General features: G+C 37.7%; 4 protein-coding genes across 4 annotated transcripts; 1 reads left to right on the top strand and 3 right to left on the bottom strand.

Moving 5' to 3' along the window:
• Positions 2,287-4,513, top strand: LOC104777662. Its single transcript, XM_010501952.2, has 4 exons — positions 2,287-2,370; positions 3,060-3,245; positions 3,360-3,467; positions 4,301-4,513. The coding sequence occupies exons 2-3, from the start codon at positions 3,075-3,077 to the stop codon at positions 3,429-3,431; spliced, it is 243 nt and encodes an 80-aa protein (XP_010500254.1). The 5' UTR covers positions 2,287-2,370; positions 3,060-3,074; the 3' UTR covers positions 3,432-3,467; positions 4,301-4,513.
• Positions 4,684-5,886, bottom strand: LOC104777663. The gene is made up of 2 exons (XM_010501953.1): positions 5,607-5,886; positions 4,684-4,885 (listed from the first exon to the last, which is right to left on the bottom strand). The coding sequence occupies exons 1-2, from the start codon at positions 5,807-5,809 to the stop codon at positions 4,846-4,848; spliced, it is 243 nt and encodes an 80-aa protein (XP_010500255.1). The 5' UTR covers positions 5,810-5,886; the 3' UTR covers positions 4,684-4,845.
• LOC104779173 lies at positions 15,103-16,038 on the bottom strand. The gene is made up of 2 exons (XM_010503555.1): positions 15,743-16,038; positions 15,103-15,646 (listed from the first exon to the last, which is right to left on the bottom strand). The coding sequence occupies exons 1-2, from the start codon at positions 16,036-16,038 to the stop codon at positions 15,103-15,105; spliced, it is 840 nt and encodes a 279-aa protein (XP_010501857.1).
• LOC104779174 lies at positions 18,299-19,435 on the bottom strand. The gene has a single exon (XM_010503556.1). The coding sequence runs from the start codon at positions 19,433-19,435 to the stop codon at positions 18,299-18,301; it is 1,137 nt and encodes a 378-aa protein (XP_010501858.1).

The raw sequence follows: 20,268 nt of genomic DNA on the forward strand, positions 1-20,268 counted from the left end.
ACTTTGATTTTTGGCCTCAGGATGGCGAAGAACACTGCAAATATCACACACAAACATATTCTCATCATTTTCATATGTACATATTGCACATCGCCATGAAAATTCAACAAAAAAAAAACCCAACATGACTCTCGCACATTTCAAACAAACCAGCCTAAGACTGTACCTCTGTTCAATCACAACCTAGCTACTTTCTTCCAAGAACTACATTACATTTGGTTACCTTATCTACATCTTGTAGAACATGTGTAATCAAGTCGCCATTAACAGCAACAAACACAACAATGTTAATGTTACTATTGTAATTAAAACTCTTCCCATCTTTGCAGCTTGCATTCACCACAGGATGTTGAGCAATGATTTAAGCATTTGCTTCATACATAACAATGTGCGTCTATGTTTCATTCAATTCAATCTCACCTTTTCGTATAGTGCATCAAGAGCATCGGTGTTCACGTGGTAACCAACACGGAAGGTATGAACATAGACTCTCAATCATATTCTTCAATATTGCAGATTGAATCAGGCAATAGAGGAGGCAAATTGGTGGTCGTGGTAGCTTTTCCCTCCGTCGCCGCAGCAGGAGGAGGAGGTGGTGGTGCCATGGAAGATTTGGGCGGAGCAATTCCAGCCACCGCAGCATAAGGCGTCACTATGGTCTTCCTCGGACAATCTACTAAAGTCGTCACCAAAGTTTTTTGAGCGATCGTCGGAGCAGGAGTTGGTGATGACGACGGACAAAGATTGATCGGCTTGGAGAAGTGGAGAGAGAACAGAAGGAAGCGAAGAAGGAAAAAAAAACAATCACAGCTTAACAGACACTCAATAAAAAAAAAAGCTAAATTAAGCTACAATCACAACAAAACTTTAGCTGGTATAATTAAAAATAAACTGTTTTAATCAATACAATCCTTAACACTTTTTTTAGCACCACTGTTGGACATGACCTTATGGCCCTGTGTATGCTTAAGTTTTTTTTGTTGCAGGCTTGTTAGTGGTACAAGACTGGTCTTCATTGGCACCACTAACGGTTTTGATTGACATCAAAACCTCTGTTTCAATTGGAGTATTCTTAATCGCAAAGACAACTGTACATGGAAAACAAAGAAAATTTTTCTTAAGCGCAATTATGTTTTTTTACATTATTACATTACCTACACAATTGGTTTTAGCTCATCTACCAATAGTATGTATAGAACAATCACTAAAATACATCGAAGTTGCTAAAATAGATTTTTTAAAAAACATGTATCTCACAAGAAGACACTTATTCAATAATAAATGCAAACAAAGTCAATGTTATCAAAGCCTGCATGCTAATGATTCATTAACAAGTTAATCAATACGTAAAATCTAAAAACAAATACCATTTAACATTTATCATTTCCTTTATAACTTATAAAATCTTAAAATAGATAGCCCCAATTAAATTTAAATAATACAGTTAAGCATTTTATGTTCAGTAAAAATCCTTTTATGTTCCACATCACGTTTATCATTAGTTAATAATATTCCTTTGTGATATTAACAAGTTATGATTAGTTAAGTTATTCATTTCTTTTGTTTATTTTTGTCAACGCTTTGATATTCTAAATTTGAGAACAAACCATACAATTGCTTCTCGACCAAAAAGAAAGAAAAAAACCATACAATTGCTTAATTTACAGTTCATTCTAAGAATGAGCTACGTTAATCTCTCAAGCCTGTGTGGAGGATAAACATTAGTTATTAGATTCTTGGAGCAACATACATAAACTTTACATATTATCAAACAAAAATTATCATATGTCTATCTTATTGCATGCATTTACTACGAATATATATGTGATTTCTTCTATGGTGATGATTATAGTGTTTGAATTTTCGTTAAGCCAATTATACAATTAAATTTATCCGACTTAAAATGTAAACACATAACAAATACTACGAAGTTACAAACCATTGTAGTTTTTTTTGCAATACACTTTTTTTTTATTGTGTAAATCATAATTTTTATGATTAATATAATTTCAGAAAATTAAAAATCATATATTTAACATCAAATGTATTTAAAATGTAATAAAAATATTCCGCGGCATCGGGCGGGTCTAACCTAGTAACACTTAAAACTATGAAACAAATATAGTTAGGCTCAATTTCGGTTCGGTTCAAGCATTAGCATCATCGATTTCGATTTGTTCGGATTAATTACTGGGCTGAGAGCCCAATGGGCTTAACTAAAATAATTATAGGGTTTTATTTTTATTTTTTGTTCGGGGTCTAAGGGTTTTGTATTTTCGAAGCTTCTCTGTCTTTCTCAATCTGCGCGATTTGATTCACCATTTCTCTCGTCTCTCTCAGAAGTCGTTGATTCATCTTTACTCCTACATTGTAAGTACCTCTTTCTCCCATTCTCTCTGTGCAGATTAGTGTTTTTGATTCGTTATTCGACGATTCTGAGTTTTGATTTGATTACTTAGGTTCATTTCATTCTTCGCTCGGGATCTGAGATTCTAAACTTAATTTTGGTTTTGATTTTGTAAACCATGATTCCGACCTTTGGTTCCTCATATTTGTTTCTTCTTCTTCTCTTACGATTTCATTTCATATGTTTCTACAATTTAGAAACTATGTGTTCTTCATTTGTTAGATTTTGGAATCTTTTCCTTACAAGCATTCAGTTTGTAATTATAGTAGTAGTTTTAATATCAAGCAATAGTTAGTTTACGGTTCCTCCTTAGGAACACTGTGTCTGTAATTGTAACTGTTACAAGAGCACATGTGTAATTGTAACTGTTACAAGAGCACATGTGCTCTCTTATTAGACTAGTCTTGATGGTCTTTGTTTGAAATTAGTCGTCACTTAACCCCTGTGATTGTTTTGATACATTGTACAAACCTCTCAGTGTCATAGAAATGAGTACTTCTTAGTGTTTTGTGGGTTAATCTCAATGTTCTTCCTTTCTCTTGTTTTGGGTATCCTTATTTAATACCAAGGGTTTAATCAGTCGCTGTAAAATGTAATTGATTGATTGATTGTTTCCTGTTTTTTTTTTTTTTTTTTGTTTCTGGTTCTGCAGTTGGTTGAAGGAGCTATGGGGAGAAAGGCTGGGAATTTGTACATAAACCCGAAAAAGCTGGGGAATATGGCAAAACCGTGTATGAAGGAAATGGTATCGTTCCTCAACTGTATGGCGCTTAACCATATCAAAGATGATAAGTGCGAGAAACAGAAGCAACTCCTGAGTGTTTGTATGCACGGCCAGGTCTATAAACTTAGCATTTTGCACCGCGTCTTTTTTACTTTTATTTGTCACTGCCTTTGCTAAATGATGAACTTATTATTATTTTTGTTTTCTTTGAAACCCTTTGCTTTGCAGACGGATAATAAGAACAAGTCTTGGGGAAACATTAACTACCATTTGCAGAGGCTTACCCGAGGAAGAAAGTGATATAAGCATGGATATTTTGTATCCATAGACCGATAGATTCCGTTGTTGATCTCTTCATTTGTCTCTCTGTTCTTTGAGGTATTCTATATGTACAAGTTGTTGGCATCTAGAAGACGAAACATTGGACACATTGCTCACCAAAAGAAATGATTTTTGGTCTCTTTGTTTTGCAATAATCATGTCTTCTGAGTGAACTGTGTCTAGGCAGAAAGAATCCCTTAGTGTTAATGATGTTTTGTCATACGATTATCACTTTTATGTAAGAAAATAAAGAGGATATGATTAGCTTTGTTTAGGTTGAAACTAAATCATTCACGGGTTTTGGTAATCACACTTATTTGAATGGTGCATGTTATCGTTGCTAAAATTTACGGTTAAGCTGCATTTTGTGTTTCCTCAACTTGAGTTGTGTGTTAGTGTCTTGAAAAATTACGTGTTAGCATTACTGGAAAAAAGTCTTATACAATAAGAGTTTCCGTGAGGTACAAGTGAATGCAACAGAATTGTTTACAATATGTTTTCTTGATAAACATTTATGCATATTGTTAAGATAAATGTTTACTTAAAGACTTCGATAACTTTCAATCTGATCCGGGTGCTTTCTCCAAACCGCCAGGATGTCTTAAAAACATAAAATAAAAAATGGTTAGTGATGACGATGGTAGTACACAATATATCAGTAAATGGTAACAATATGAATAATATTTCTCTAAGCTTTTGAAAAGTTTAGGAATCATAAATTTTCACTTCAAAATTAATTGGTGATAAGCTTTTTTATGCAGTCCAAATGTTTTTGTAATATGGTCCATTTCTTCTATTNAGGAAGAAAGTGATATAAGCATGGATATTTTGTATCCATAGACCGATAGATTCCGTTGTTGATCTCTTCATTTGTCTCTCTGTTCTTTGAGGTATTCTATATGTACAAGTTGTTGGCATCTAGAAGACGAAACATTGGACACATTGCTCACCAAAAGAAATGATTTTTGGTCTCTTTGTTTTGCAATAATCATGTCTTCTGAGTGAACTGTGTCTAGGCAGAAAGAATCCCTTAGTGTTAATGATGTTTTGTCATACGATTATCACTTTTATGTAAGAAAATAAAGAGGATATGATTAGCTTTGTTTAGGTTGAAACTAAATCATTCACGGGTTTTGGTAATCAAATTTATTTGAATGGTGCATGTTATCGTTGCTAAAATTTACGGTTAAGCTGCATTTTGTGTTTCCTCAACTTGAGTTGTGTGTTAGTGTCTTGAAAAATTACGTGTTAGCATTACTGGAAAAAAGTCTTATACAATAAGAGTTTCCGTGAGGTACAAGTGAATGCAACAGAATTGTTTACAATATGTTTTCTTGATAAACATTTATGCATATTGTTAAGATAAATGTTTACTTAAAGACTTCGATAACTTTCAATCTGATCCGGGTGCTTTCTCCAAACCGCCAGGATGTCTTAAAAACATAAAATAAAAAATGGTTAGTGATGACGATGGTAGTACACAATATATCAGTAAATGGTAACAATATGAATAATATTTCTCTAAGCTTTTGAAAAGTTTAGGAATCATAAATTTTCACTTCAAAATTAATTGGTGATAAGCTTTTTTATGCAGTCCAAATGTTTTTGTAATATGGTCCATTTCTTCTATTCTATCCATCAAAGAAATCAGTCAATGGCTACGAATGTCACAACGGATTTTAATTTGGTGTTGATTTTGAATTTAGGATTTTTGGTTATGCTATATTTTAAAAAAAAAAATGACCAATCTCGTTGAAAAGGCTTTTGACAAGTATTTATAAAATCATGGTTTTCTAGTTTGTTTTTGTTTTTGTTTTTCTATAACACGTAGGCAAACCATTCAAGAACTAGTTTCTTGAATGGTGAACAAACGAAAACCAAAAAACTAGTTAATTTTGGAACCCTAATATACAAAAGCATATTCCTACAAGGTTTAAAAAACCATACCAAATTATGAAATCTTAAAAATTAATTTCTGTTCAAATAAAATATGCATTCACTTATCTCAACAAGAGTCAAAATAGAAAATGAAACTAAGTCAGTTGGATTGTAATTTAACAATAGCTAGAAAATAAAAAGAATCCAAAGTAATCGATAATCGTTTTTGCACAAAATATTTGACATTTAAGGCACCAAGAAATACGAAAAAGTCACCTGATTTTGCTAGTAGCCCAATCAGCCCATGTCTTGGCTCCTTGAGCAGCCTCTCCGGCGCTGCTTTTAAAACTTGAGGCGGCAGCCTCCATCGCAAGAGTCACCTCATTGGTCGTCACTTGCACCGGTAGCTCTTCCGCCGAAACACTTGTCATAACCATTGTCACAATGAAGATTATCGCAAAGAATTTGACTTTTTCCATTTTTGCTTGCACGATTTGCACCTATTAAAATTTTAGACAATTATTACTATTGGTTACGATTTTTGTTTTAAGATAAAAGTTTGTTAGATTGATTTGTCTCTTTTATGACAAAGGAAGTGTACTATTTATAGGGATATAAAAGCGATTTACAAGGCCAAAAGAGTGGAACACAATTTTATTGTTAAGTATATTTTTGATTTACCTAAAACTTGAATGCATGAATATTTACAGCGATTTTCCTTTTTAAAACACTTGCATAATTTGATTAAATGAGAATTTTTGATTCACAAACTCTCATTTCTATCATCAGAAGATAGCTAATAATAAGGTATATGAAATTTTGACATGAAATGAGCCGGATATAAGAGATATCATTTACATATATGATATAGTGCGGTTCAGTAACTAGCCATGTCAATTTATCCTCTTTAACATTTTTCTAAATACTAAGGATAAAGAAAAATAATGGAATTCTTGCTTCTCATACTAAAAAAGATGGTCATTCGGTTGGAAAAGATGTCGGGCTGAGCAGTATGTGAAAAAGCTACATCTCGCTTATCTGCACTAAGCTATATCCCAGATAAGTGCTTCCACTTATAAATGAAGAGAAGTAAGACTTCGGCATAGATTGGAGTATTAGATTAGGTATAATCTGAATCGATGATATGTGAGTATTATTAGACAGAGGTTATATATATACAGAGCATAGAAGAATATAGCCGTTAGAGGCTAGTTATGAGGTTCCCTAAATTACTTACAGAGATATATAATTTCCTATTCTAATACCCTCCCACAGTCTAAACGTTATGAATGTGTAATGTGGAGGCTGGACTTGAAGGCATTGAATAAAGGAGCAGGTAGCCCCTTTGTGAATATATCCGCATACTGATGGGAGGAAGGCACATGGAAGACTCGAACTTGTCCTAGTGCAACCCGTTCTCGGACAAATAATATGTCAAGCTTGATATGTTTTGTGCGTTGATGTTGTATGGGGTTTGTGGAGAGATAGACCACACTCACATTATCGCAATAGAAGAGTGTGGCCGTAGATAGAGGACAGTCGAGTTCTAGGAGAAGATTGCGGATCCATATGGTATCAGCTACCGCATTCGCAATACCTCTATATTTGGCTTCTGTACTAGAGCGGGAGACCGTCGGTTGTCGTTTGGAGGACCAAGAGATAAGGTTGTCGCCAAGAAAAATACAAAAACCAGAGGTGTATCGTCATGTGTTTGGGCACCCGCCCCAATCCGCGTCAGTGTAGGCCGTAAGAGTGGAGGTTGTTGATTTGGACAAGCGTAAGCCTTGAGAAATGGTTCCTTTAAGGTAGCGAAGAACACGCTTCATTGCTTTAAAGTGTGGCTCTCGAGGATCATGCATAAAAAGACATAATTGCTGGACTGCGTATGCAGTGTTGGGGCCTGTGATGTTTAGATATTGTAAGGCACCAGCGAGGCTTCGATACAGTGTGGGATCTGCGACTGGCGGGCCAACACCGGCTTCAAGCTTGGCGGAGGTATCAATGGGAGTGGTACACGGGTTGCAGTTTGACATGTTAGCTCGATGTAAGATGTCTGCAGCATAATTTTGTTGTTGTAACATCATGCCATGAGTGTCCCTGCGAACATATATACCTAGAAAATAGTGAAGTAATCCAAGATCGGTCATTGAAAATTCAGAGTTAAGTGAGGAGAGGATTGACCTGAGTAGAGTGGGTGATGAAGCTGTGAGAATGATATCATCCACGTAGAGAAGAAGATACGCAATCGATGAGCCTCGACGTAAGATAAAGAGTGAAGTGTCACTTCTACTGTTTTTGAATCCGACTTTGATGGCGTATTGTGCAAAACGTTGGAACCAAGCCCGAGGAGATTGTTTAAGACCATATAGAGATTTCTTGAGAAGACAAACGTGATTTGGTTTTGTTGAATCAATGAAGCCTGCTGGTTGATGCATGTAGACAGTTTCTTCTAGATTGCCATGGAGGAATGCATTTTTGACATCTAATTGGTGAATAGGCCAATCTTTTTCAAGAGCTCGGTGAAGGACGGTTCGAATCGTCACTGTTTTTTACAACGGGCTGAACGTATCTTCACAGTCAATATCAATTTGTTGAGACTTGCCGTTGGCAACGAGCCGAGCCTTGTAGCGAGAGAGAGCCATCTGCATTAAATTTATGTCTAAACAACCACATAGAGTGAACCAAATTAGTATTAGGTGGCCTTGGGACTAAGGTGTAGGTGCCAACAGACATTTGAGAATCATATTCAGCTTGCATTGCATTGGTCCAATGGGGATCTTTGAGAGCTTGAACGTGAGATAGAGGAAGAGGAGAAATGAGATCAGTGTGAAGAGATAATATTTGTTTTGGCTTGTTGATGCCGCTTTTGCTTCGAGTTTGCATTTGATGAAGTTGTGGGGGCAGCGGCAGAGGTATAGGTGCGGGTTCGATTGGAGGAGGCGTAGGCGGAGAAGGTGAAGGAGATGGTGAATTATCAGGTGTAGGAGAGGATGATGGTGTGGTGGTGTTCGATAGAACAGGAGGAGAGGATGGTATAGTAGGTGGTAAGACAGGTCGTGGTGGTTCAGGTACAGTAGTGAGAACCAGAGTAGAAGTAGAGGCAGTAGTGGAGACTGGAAGAATAGAAGACTGAGAATGTGGTGAGAGAGGTAAGGTGTGAGAAGTAGGAAGAGATGAACTAGATGAGGAGATAGAAAATGGAAAAATGGACTCATCAAAAACGACATACCGTGAAATAATTATGCGACGAGAAGAAAGTTCAAGGCAACGATATCCACGGTGGTTGGACGGATATCCAAGAAATACACATTTAGTGGAGCGATGTGAGAGCTTGTTGGCGGTGGTGTGAAGAAGATTGGGGTAACATAAACAACCAAAAACACGAAGATGATCATAACGAGCAGGTTTGTTAAAAAGACAAGTGAAGGGGATTTGATTTTTTATAGCACTTGAAGGGAGAATGTTAAAAATATGAGCAGCCATGTTTAAAGCTTCAACCCAATAGGTGTTGGGCATTCTAGCTTGAAAGAGAAGAACACGGGCAAGGTTGTTAATGGTGCGAAGAGTGCGTTCAGCACGACCGTTTTGTTGGGAGGTATATGGGCAAGAAAACCAAGGTTGAATACTATGAGCGGAGAAAAAATCCAAAATTTGGCGATTGTTTAATTCTCCACCATTATCACATTGAAATGCTTTAATGGGGGTTTGAAAATGAGTTTTAACAAAATTAATAAAATGTAAAAATTTGGCAAAGACCTCACTTTTGTAACGAAGAGGGTAAATCCATATGAAATGAGAATATTGATCTAAGAAAATAACATAGTATTTGATGCCACTAACACTTGCAACAGAGGAAGTCCATATATCAGAGTGAGTTATTTCAAAAGGAGAAGAAACAATAGTAGTAGAAGTATAAAATAGTTGACGAATATGTTTTCCAATTTGGCAAGCATGACATAAAGAAGAAATATCATTGTTTGAACAATCAAATAAACGGGAAGAGATTAAATTGCGAAAAACAGAGTTGCCAGGATGACCTAGGCGGCGGTGCCAAGTTGAAGCAGAAGTGGAAGTGAGAAAGACTTCATGAGAGGCAGGAGAAGAGGATGAGGAGACAGAGTATAGAGGACCTTGGCTATCACATCGGATGAGAGGCACTCGGGTATGGAGATCCTTAACAAGAAAACCAAAATGATCAAATTCAACGGAACAAGAATTGTCAATGGTAAATTGATGAACAGAAATGAGATTTTTAAAAAATTTTGGACAAACAAAAACATTGTTGAGAAGGAGAGGACGAGAAGAAGACGGGATGAATGAATGGCCAAAAGAGATAACAGGTATGACAGAGCCATTACCAACAGTTACCAAGGGAAGAGGAGTCTTAGAAGACGAGGATAAGGAAGAGAGTGTACCTGGTTGAGATGTGAGATGAGCAGTTGCAGCTGTGAACAAAACCACATCTAACCTTGAAAATTTATTAGCTTCTTTCAGTAATCATCTACAAAACGTATAAATCCCGTGAAATTTGTGTTTTGTAAAATTTTATGTCCAATCCTGAGACCCTTGACTGAGACCTCCCAATCACCCCTGATTATCAACCATAGTATCTAATTGTGCCTCCCTCTAACTTTCTCCTTGATAAACTCAAATTTAACCATGAGCTACTCTCTCAAACAAGAGATCAATGTAATACTTAGGGGTCGAATCCACAGAGACTCAAGATCAAACACAATGGATTATAGAGTTTTTGTAATTACGCTAAACGAATTAAATTGTATTAAAAACGAAAGAAGACAATGCAAAATATTAAATCAAAGTGTTGTGAAATCAGGAAATCAAAAGGTTAAGCCTAGGGAATTTCCCAGGTAATTATGAAATACTAAATCAATAAATTAATTAGGGTTCATGCAATAAAAATCAGATCTAGAACTCTAAACAGTTTTGTAAAATACTTCTGTTCTCACTGCAATTATTATCTAGATTTAAAACCAGAAAATCCAAATCTCTTTGTAAAATTCTAAGTTAAAAACCAGCTTTAAGAACAGGTTTAGAAAAGTTTACAAAATCACTAATCCAAATCTCTTTGTAAAAAGTGATTTTGCTCATCAATGGTTTTAATCAGGAAAACAATTATATTCTCATATTAATTAATTTCATTATGATAATAATTCTAGGTAATCAATCAAGAACTATTGTGAAGAACAACCAAAGATGAAGATCATAAAAGATTAAGAACCCTAAAAATTTCAGATCTAATAAATCATAAAAACCCTGAACCTAACAAGCAGATTACTCAGACATGTTTAATGAAGAACAAATCATTCTGAATAACATGCAATATATATTAAAAGTAAAAAGAGGGAGTTTAGAAATCTTCTCTCTACAAAGAACTCAGATCCTTCTCTCCCAAAAGCTCTCAATATCTCTCTCTCAACAACTGCTAGAAAATAAATTAAGGGTTTTCTAAAACCCAAAAACACTATATATATGTCCTAAAACACGTCAGGAACTTGTGTTGCAATTTAGGAAATCATTGGGTAAAATTGTAAAACTTCCAATTTCTTCTTTCTCTCGTCTGATAAACACGGGTGCGATGCTCTTTCGGTGTCGGAGTCGATGCCATAACTCTGATCCGACTCCAAGTTCTTTTCCTTCTGTAAAATGCTCCAAAATCATCCAAATTGCTCCACTTTGCTCCATCCGTGCCAAATTCCTAAATAACCTGTAAAGACTCAAAAACAACCTAGAAACAAATGAAAAGACTCAAAAAGCACACTTATATCATGGTTAAAAACCGTAAAAACCATGATATATCAACTCCCCCAGACTTATCTTTTGCTTGCCCTCAAGCAAAACAGAAACTTAGACCTGTGAAAGAGGTTTGAAAACATAGGAACTCACTCAACTGCAGATAACTGATCTTCGCACTCTTCACCGCCTTGACTCTCAAGAACTTACTTCATATACTTTGTCATTTGAAAAGCATCAACATTCCTTACTCAAATCCCACAATCCTCTGGAATCTCTAGTCTCACCATTGTCATCTCATTACATAAATTAAAGCAAGTACATGTGAGTTTTTACCTTGGTGAATCGATCAGTGGCATATGGACTCTCTTCAGGCCAAGACATTCTTCATACATCTCATTTCCTCTTTATTTTCTCACTTCGATGAATTGTTTTCTCCTAACTTTCTCTTGTTGTTTTTTTATCAAAGATGTAAGTGAATACCAGGGTCATTGGTAATTTACCTACCCCTCACTTCCAAGCTTTGTGTGATCATTTGACTCAAGAATAGAATAATAAGGTCACGGGTAATTTACCTACCTCTCTAAACTGATCAAAATCATCACATCTTTTATTCTTCCTTTTTTTTTCTGATCTTTCTCTCTTTTTTTACACAACACTGAAGGGAAGAGAGAGGGGGGACATACTTTGAAAAATTGCACTGTCTTGTATGGCCTGAAAAAGAAGTCTAGTCCACTGATTTCCAACCCAAAATTAAGAGATTAAGTCCGGTTAAAATCCTGATAAAAGTTGAGAAAACATTAGTTTAACTAGATATCCTTTGAATAAGGGTTTTCGGGATTGTTGATACAGCTCATAGTCTTTTCCACACTTCAGTTCTGAGGTCAAGCTTAGTCAAGAGTCATTAGAGTGTTAGCCAAAGAAAAATAACCATTAGTTAGAGATCATAATTGATGAGTGTGGAATTTCACTTCAATCTTTTACCTCAAAAGACTACAGAAAATACTGCAAGTGCACAATTGATCGGTAGTAGTATTTAAGGATCGATCCCACAGAGACGAATAAATCACGTTAAGAGTTTGTTTAGAGAGGACTATGGCTAAGACAATAATAAGATGGGGGTTTTGGTTGGGTTTCTAACTAGAGAAAACAATAACTAAATGCGAATAATCTAAGAAAATATAAATGGACGGAATGTTGGGCTGTAGGGAATTCTTAGGGTATCAAGCACCGGTCTAAGCCTAAAGGGAATAGGATTGGAAGTTCAATGGTTAAACGTTCTTGGATTACGAAACACGAAAGAACGGGAGATAAGCTACTCGCTAATCACCTATCTAAAGTCCATATACTTCGTTACTCGACTTTCGCAGGCAACGACGCATATACACTAGCAGTTAAAGTAAGTTCGATTCTAATCCGTAAGGTTCTATAACTCAACTTACGCAGGTTATAACACGATACTTGTCTAGGCTATTGCGAGCGAGTTTACAACACTTGTGATGTGTAAAACGCCTAAGATCAACCTGCTGTTGAGGCGTGAATGAGTGATTAAGAGGCGGAAAAGAGACACCAAGGAAGCACACCTCAAAACCCTAGGTCTTAAGAATATTTATAGGGTTTTGTTTAGGGTTAGGGTTTTGTAAGGGTAGAAACGTCTTCTCTTCTTAAGTGCAGGACAAAGGGCGGCGAAGGAGGCTTCTGGACTGTGGAGGAGGCTGCGACTGGGCCGTGGTGATTGTCGCTGGTCAGGCCTTGGATAAAAGCCCATCCGTAGGTCGGTTCTTCTTACATCGGTTTATAACACGTCTCGGTAAATCGGGCATAACNCATATACTTCGTTACTCGACTTTCGCAGGCAACGACGCATATACACTAGCAGTTAAAGTAAGTTCGATTCTAATCCGTAAGGTTCTATAACTCAACTTACGCAGGTTATAACACGATACTTGTCTAGGCTATTGCGAGCGAGTTTACAACACTTGTGATGTGTAAAACGCCTAAGATCAACCTGCTGTTGAGGCGTGAATGAGTGATTAAGAGGCGGAAAAGAGACACCAAGGAAGCACACCTCAAAACCCTAGGTCTTAAGAATATTTATAGGGTTTTGTTTAGGGTTAGGGTTTTGTAAGGGTAGAAACGTCTTCTCTTCTTAAGTGCAGGACAAAGGGCGGCGAAGGAGGCTTCTGGACTGTGGAGGAGGCTGCGACTGGGCCGTGGTGATTGTCGCTGGTCAGGCCTTGGATAAAAGCCCATCCGTAGGTCGGTTCTTCTTACATCGGTTTATAACACGTCTCGGTAAATCGGGCATAACTTCCGGATGAATGAATGGATTGACTTGGTTCCACTTTGAGGAGAAAGATGACTCTTCCAGATTTTCATAGACACCAAGCGTGATATATTTTGATTTGTGGAAGGTCTTAAAAAGTGGCTCGTACTGTAAAGCTCTGAAACTTTCCTAAAACGTATTTTCCTTGTCTTTTGGTCCTTTTTGCTATAAAATCTGTAAAACCTTCTTGAAACCTAAAATACTTGATAATAGACATTAAAGCATTGAAATCATATCAATCTCTTCCTAAATGCATATGAAAACTATAGCTTATATGAGTAAAATAATGATGTTATCAACTCCCCCAGACTTAGACTTTGCTTGTCCTCAAGCAAATAATCAAAATAAGTCATGGAAAAGAGGTTTTGAAAATACTGGGAATTCACTTATCTTTGGGGATATTGTCTTTGCACTCTTCTTCGCCTTGACATTAGGAAATTCCATTTGTAATCCACCATGAGAATCATCAACTCTCCTTGATCCCACAGTTCTTTAGAGTCTCCAGAATCTCTATTGTCATCTCTTTACATAAATTAAATCAGTAATAAAAAGTGAAATCTTACCAAGGGAAAATCGATCAATGGCTTGTAGACTCTCTTCAAGCCAAGACTTTCTTCATATGATTCCTTTCCTCTCCCTTTTCTCACTTCTCTTTTTTTTTTAATCAAAGGTGTAGGCGAATACTGGGGTCATAGGTAATTTACCTACACCTCGCTTCCAAGCTTTGTGTGATCATTTGACTCAAGAGTAGAATAATGAGGCCACAGGTAATTTACCTATCTCTCTAAACTGATCAAAATCATCTCATCTCTTATTCTCTTTTTTTTTTATTTTATTTTTTTTCTTTTTTTTTAGAGTATTGAAGGGAAGAAAGAGGGGAACATACTTTTGAAGAAGTGCAATGTCTTGTGTGGCTTGAATGTAGAGATCTAGTCCAATGTATACCAATTCCCAGGGCTTGAAAATTAAGTCCGGGTTAGGTCCTATAAAAATTAGAGACAACGTTAGATCATCTGAATATCCATCGAATAGGGACTTTGGGGATTGTTGAGTCGGCTCACAGTCTTTCCAAACTTTGATCTTGTTGTCAAGCATAATCAAGATTCATAAGAGTGTTAATCCAAATCAAATAAACCATTAGAATAAGATCATAATCCCCTACTAGTTTTGACTCAATAAAAAAAATGTGACTCGACAAAAACTTCAAAATTATTGGTGTAAAAAGTGGAAAAAGGTCTCAAGTCAACAAAATAGAAAGTAGCATTAGTATAGGATGGAATATCCTTCCCCCCAGACTTAAATCACACCGTCCTCGGTGGGAAAAAAGAAAGAGATGAGGATTAAAAATCATAAGGAAAAGTGTAGGGTTTAAGAACATTGTCACCTTGATGGAATGATGTTTGTGTCGACTCTTAGACATTTTATGGTTGCCCCAAAGAGTCTAGAGTTCGGCTGTGGTAATGAAAATGTTGTGACTAACCGTTTGTACTTCCTATGGTTGCTTGACATCGAGTTTGAACTAGGCTAAGTTCAATCGAATTCTATTTGATATATCTCTAAATGCATCCTCCTTGAAACAAAAACCTAAAACCATCAATAATAATGAGAAAATAAAAAAAGCATACTTACTAGCTTGGGTTGCCTCCCAAGAAGCGCGCTTGTTTAACGTCGTTGGCTCGACGTTTGTTGTCCTTATCAGGCCTGTGGAGCATCGATTAGACTGATTGATGCACTCTCTTCCTTGCCAATTTCTGCTAGATAAGGCTTTAGTCGCTGTCCATTTACGGTAAACGGTTCACCTCTATCGTTGAGAAGGACGACGGCTCCGTATGGTTTACCTTCCTTTATTTTAAATGGTCTGGACCACCGAGAACGTAGCTTTCCTGGAAAAAGTTTAAGTCGACAATTGAAAAGTAAAACCTGATCATTTGGGGCGAATGATTTGGGTATGATCTTCTTGTCGTGGTATGCTTTAGTCCTCTCCTTGTAAATCCTTGCATTCTCATAGGCGTTGTGGCGGATTTCGTCTAACTCGTTTAATTGAATCAAACGTCTCTCGGCTGCGCTTTTTATGTCATAGTTCCACTCCTTCACTGTCCATGCTGCCTTGTACTCCAGTTCAACGGGTAGGTGGCAAGCTTTTCCATAGACATTATGAAAAGGTGTAGTACCTAATGGGGTCTTGAACGCAGTTCTGTATGCCCATAGAGCGTCATCCAATTTGGTGGACCAATCCTTCCTTGATTTTGATGTAGTCTTTGGCAAGATAGACTTGATTTATCTGTTTGAAATCTCGACTTGGCCGCTTGTTTGTGGATGATAAGGAGATGCTAACTTGTGGAGAACTCCATTCTTCCTGAAACGGTTAGCAAGGTTTTGATTTATGAAATGCTTACCTCCGTCACTTATCACCACTCTTGGTACTCCGAATCTTGGAAATATAATGGTCTTGAACATCATGACCACCACACTTGAGTCATTCGTAGCACTTGCTATAGCTTCCACCCATTTAGAAACATAATCAACATCAACAAGAATGTATTCGTAGCCGTTAGAGGTGGGGAAAGGGCCCATGAAATCAATCCCCCATATGTCGAAGACTTCCACTTCAAGTATGAAATTTTGGGGCATCTAATTTCTCTTACTTATATTGCCCATCCTCTGGCAAGCGTCACATCTTTAATGAAACTTTGGGCGTCTTGAAACATGGTTGGCCACCAAAAACCTGCTTGCAAAATCTTAGAAACAGTTTTAAAGGTGGCGAAATGACCTGCATAATAGGACCCATGGCATCCAAATACAATTCCTTCGACTTCTTCTTCGGGGATGCATCTTCGAAATAAACCATCAAAACACTTCTTGTAAAGATAGGGTTCATCCTAGTAGTATCTCTTTACTTCTCGCAAAAACTTCTTTTTTCTATAACCATAGAATTGTGGTGGTTCAACGTCGGCTGCTAAATAATTAGCATAGTGTCTAAACCAAGGTGTATCATAAGTTTGTGAACGTAGTGCTTGCGGTGGTTCTGGTATGTTAGTCATGGGGACAGCTTCAATGACGTAGACATTTTCTTCGGGTAAGCTATCATCTAGAGGCATTGGTTCCTCTACTCTCATTCGCGAAAGGTGGTCGACGACTCCATTTTCTGCTCCTTTTCTATCTTTAACTTCAATATCAAACTCTTGTAGCAAGAGGATCCACCTTATGAGACGTGGTTTGGCATCTTTCTTAGACATTAGATATCTAATAGCTGCATGGTTGGTGTGAACAATTACCTTTGATCCTACAAGATATGATCGAAACTTCTCAAAAGCAAACACAATGGCTAAAAGCTCCTTCTCCATAGTTGCGTAGTTGCATTGTGCTTCATCCAGGTTTCGGCTAGCATAATAAATAACATTCAGTTTCTTATCTTTTCTTTGCCCTAGTACAGCTCCAACTGCATAATCGCTGGCATCACACATAATTTCAAAGGGTAGTTCCCAATCTGGTTGCACAACCGGAGCTGAGACAAGTGCGTCTTTAATCTTTTGGAATGCAGCAAGGCAATCTTTGTCAAACTCAAAATCCACATCTTTGCAAAGTAGGCGTGTGAGTGGTCTTGCGGTCTTGGAGAAATCTTGAATGAAACGTCTATAAAACCCAGCATGCCCAAGGAAACTTCTTATTCCTTTAACATTCTTCGGCGGTTGCAGATTCATCATAACTTCAATCTTTGCTTTATCAACTTCAATTCCCTTGTCGGACACTCTATGACCGAGAACTATGCCGTCTCTCACCATAAAGTGGCACTTCTCCCAATTAAGAACTAGATGTTTCTCCTCACATCTTTGTAGGAATTTTCCGAGATTGGCTAGACATGCTTTGAACGACGAACCGTAAACTGAAAAACCGTCCATGAAGACCTCCATAAAATCTTTAATGTATTCCGTGAAGATGGACATCATATAGCGTTGGAAAGTGGCTGGAGCATTGCATAGACCAAAGGGCATTCTACTATAGGCGAACGTTCCGTAGGGGCAGGTGAACGTCGTCTTTTATTGATCGTCCGGATGGATTGGAATCTGGAAGAAACATGAATAACCATCTAGAAAACAATAATATTGGTGATTGGCTAACCTTTATAGCATTTGATTGATGAATGGTAAGGGGAAATGATATTTTCTTGTTGCACCGTTGAGCTTCCGGTAGTCGAGACACATACGGTGGCAGGTGATCGTCCTTGTTGCGATTAATTCATCGGTCTCGGTTTTAATGACAGTCACTCCTCCTTTCTTGGGTACCACGTGAACTGGACTTACCCATGCACTATCTGAAATAGAATATATCACTCCTGCATCTAAAAGCTTCATGATTTCTTTCTTGACCACTTCTTTAAGGTTTGGATTCAATCTCCTTTGATGCTCAATGGAATTTTTGGATCCTTCTTCCAAATTGATCCTATGCATACAAAGGTCGGGAGATATTCCTTGAATGTCTTCAAGTGAATAACCTAGCGCTTTTCTATGCTTTCTCAGCTCGGCGAGAAGCATGGCTGTCTCAACATCATTTAAAACTGAGTTAACAATAATAGGGTAAGTATACTTAGGTACAAGAAAAGCGTACTTGAGACCAGTGGGGAGCTGCTTGAGCTCGGTCTTGGGGGCTCTTAGTTCGCTCCACGGATCTGCTACAGCGGCTGGTGTGTTTTAGGTGGTGTAGGAGCATCGCTCTCTTCATCGAGGTCAAGATATGCAACGATGTTTTCACAAGTTTCAGCGGTATCAAGAATCTTTGTGCAGTTTTCGACTTCTTCTTTTTGAAAACTGTACTCCTATTGAGCTCTGGTCAATGCTATCTCCAAGGGGTCATCAAAGAATATATATTCGCATACTCTGCTAATATCTTCTTCCTAATCGTTCATGGTGAAGATCGGGTTATCTAAGTTCTCCGAAATCGATAGCTTCAATGATTCATTCATGTCAAACTTCATAACATAGCCTCCCAGGTTTAAGTCGATCTTTCCATTGGGAACATCAATGATAGCTCCGACTGTGGAAAGGAAAGGACGGCCAAGTATCAAAGGATCTTTAGGCTCCTTCTCAAGCTCTAAAATCACAAAGTCTGTTGGGATTTGACAATCTCCAATAACAATCAGTACACCAACTAGAATTCCGACAGGGCGTCGAATCGATCTATCCGCTAGGACCAATGAGATCTTCGTAGGCTTGAAAAAATGGTATCCCAGGCATTTAGGAACTGACCGTGGCATCATATTGATACTTGATCCCAAATCGCAGAGAGAGCGTTTGAAAACTTCATCTGTAATCTTGCATGATAAAACAAAACTGCCTGGCTCTCCTCGCTTTTGAGGAATGCCATTTTGTAGAATTGCACTGCACTCTTGTGTAATCACCATGACACCATCCTCTAGACTGATGTTATTTTTCAAAATAATCTTCATGTACTTCCTTAGAGGGGGAATCATTGCACAAGCTTCAACAAAAGGTAGCCTTACCGATAATTGCCCGACAAGCTCCTTGAGTTTGGCTCTCTCTTTTTCTTTCTTAGAAACTTTAGTTGGATATGGTACCTTGGTTTGATAAATGCGCGTCGGAGGTGGAACTTGAGGTAGAGTGTCCTTGGTGAGCTCCTTGTGGATAAGCTCTTCTCTTTCCTTTTTCCCTATGGCTCCTTCTTCTTCTTCGATGGGAATAACTCCTGGTGTTCGATCTTTCTCTAAGTACCCTTCTGGATATTCTGGTTCTTTGTAGGCTGTTCCGCTCCTCAACGTTATAGCTTTTAAGTTTCCAAGGTCAAGCACTTGCTCATTGGTCTCCAAAATGGGCTCCTTGAATTTCTCAAGAATAAAAACGTTTTCCCTATTCTGCTTCTCGAGGTTACCAACCTTGATTGTAAGGGAAGGCATCTTGTCGTTCAGATCCTTATACATATCGCTCATCTTCAAATTAATGTCTTCAGTAAAGGCTTGTACATTGGCCTCCATACCTAGCATCCAATCTCTCAAGTCAGGGCCTTGATCTCTCATGGTTGGATTAGGAAATCCTCTTTGAAAACCTTGAAGGTCGGTAAATGTAGCTCTTAGTCGGAAATTGCCTCGGTTGAATTGATGTCTTGATCTTTGAAGTTTCGGTTATGAAACCTCCCTTGGTAGTTGCTTCTAGCTCCAATGTAATTCAACTCTTCTTCTTTATCACAAAATCCTTCCTCATCTTCGAACGTGTCATCTCCTTTTTGAATATGCTCGACGATCAAACTCATTGTTTCTTTGAGCTGTCTAATATCTGAGGCTTGATTAGAGTCTTCCTCTATGTCCGAAGGGGTTGAGCGGTAGTTGTCGTCGCTCTCAGCTAGATTGCAGATTAAAATTCGAGCGTCCTCAATCGTCTTTGTAGCAAAATTACAGTTACTTGCTACATCTAGAGATAGCTGGTTTTTAGGGTCAATTCCTTCATAAAATTTGTTCATCAAGCCACCATCTGTAAAACCATGATGAGGGCAGTCCCTCTTATATGCTCTGAAGCGCTCCCAAGCTTCACTAAACGATTCAGTTTTTTCTTGTCTAAATCCTTGTATCTTACTCCTTAAGAGGTTGGAGCGAGATCTGGTGTAAAAGTGATTCAGAAAAGCGGCCTTACACTCCTCCCAAGTTGTAAGCAATGCTGGAGGCAGAGACTTCAACCATCTACTTGCCTTGTCTTGAAGGGAAAACGGGAAAAGTTTGCACATCGAGTATTCCTGAGACTCCTTGGATGTGGCAGTTACTCCACATATTTCTTCAAATTGTTCAATGTGGTCTATTGGGTGCTCCGTGCTAAAACCATGGAATTGGTTTTGCTTCACTAAGGTGATAACTTGAGG

This window comes from Camelina sativa, chromosome 3, assembly GCF_000633955.1.
Source record: "Camelina sativa cultivar DH55 chromosome 3, Cs, whole genome shotgun sequence".
Lineage (NCBI taxonomy): Eukaryota > Viridiplantae > Streptophyta > Magnoliopsida > Brassicales > Brassicaceae > Camelina > Camelina sativa.

What these genes read in the sequence shown, in the direction of transcription:
- LOC104779173 (XM_010503555.1), bottom strand. Translation starts at nt 16,038, where the DNA reads ATGCCCCAAAATTTCATACTTGAAGTGGAAGTCTTCGACATATGGGGG. An exon ending in AAGAATGGAGTTCTCCACAA is followed by an intron (nt 15,647 to 15,742) that starts GTTAGCATCTCC and finishes ATCAAAATCAAG; the next exon opens with GAAGGATTGGTCCACCAAAT.
- LOC104777662 (XM_010501952.2), top strand. Translation starts at nt 3,075, where the DNA reads ATGGGGAGAAAGGCTGGGAATTTGTACATAAACCCGAAAAAGCTGGGG. An exon ending in GTGTTTGTATGCACGGCCAG is followed by an intron (nt 3,246 to 3,359) that starts GTCTATAAACTT and finishes TTTGCTTTGCAG; the next exon opens with ACGGATAATAAGAACAAGTC.
- LOC104777663 (XM_010501953.1), bottom strand. Translation starts at nt 5,809, where the DNA reads ATGGAAAAAGTCAAATTCTTTGCGATAATCTTCATTGTGACAATGGTT. An exon ending in TGGGCTACTAGCAAAATCAG is followed by an intron (nt 4,886 to 5,606) that starts GTGACTTTTTCG and finishes TATGTTTTTAAG; the next exon opens with ACATCCTGGCGGTTTGGAGA.
- LOC104779174 (XM_010503556.1), bottom strand. Translation starts at nt 19,435, where the DNA reads ATGAGAGATCAAGGCCCTGACTTGAGAGATTGGATGCTAGGTATGGAG.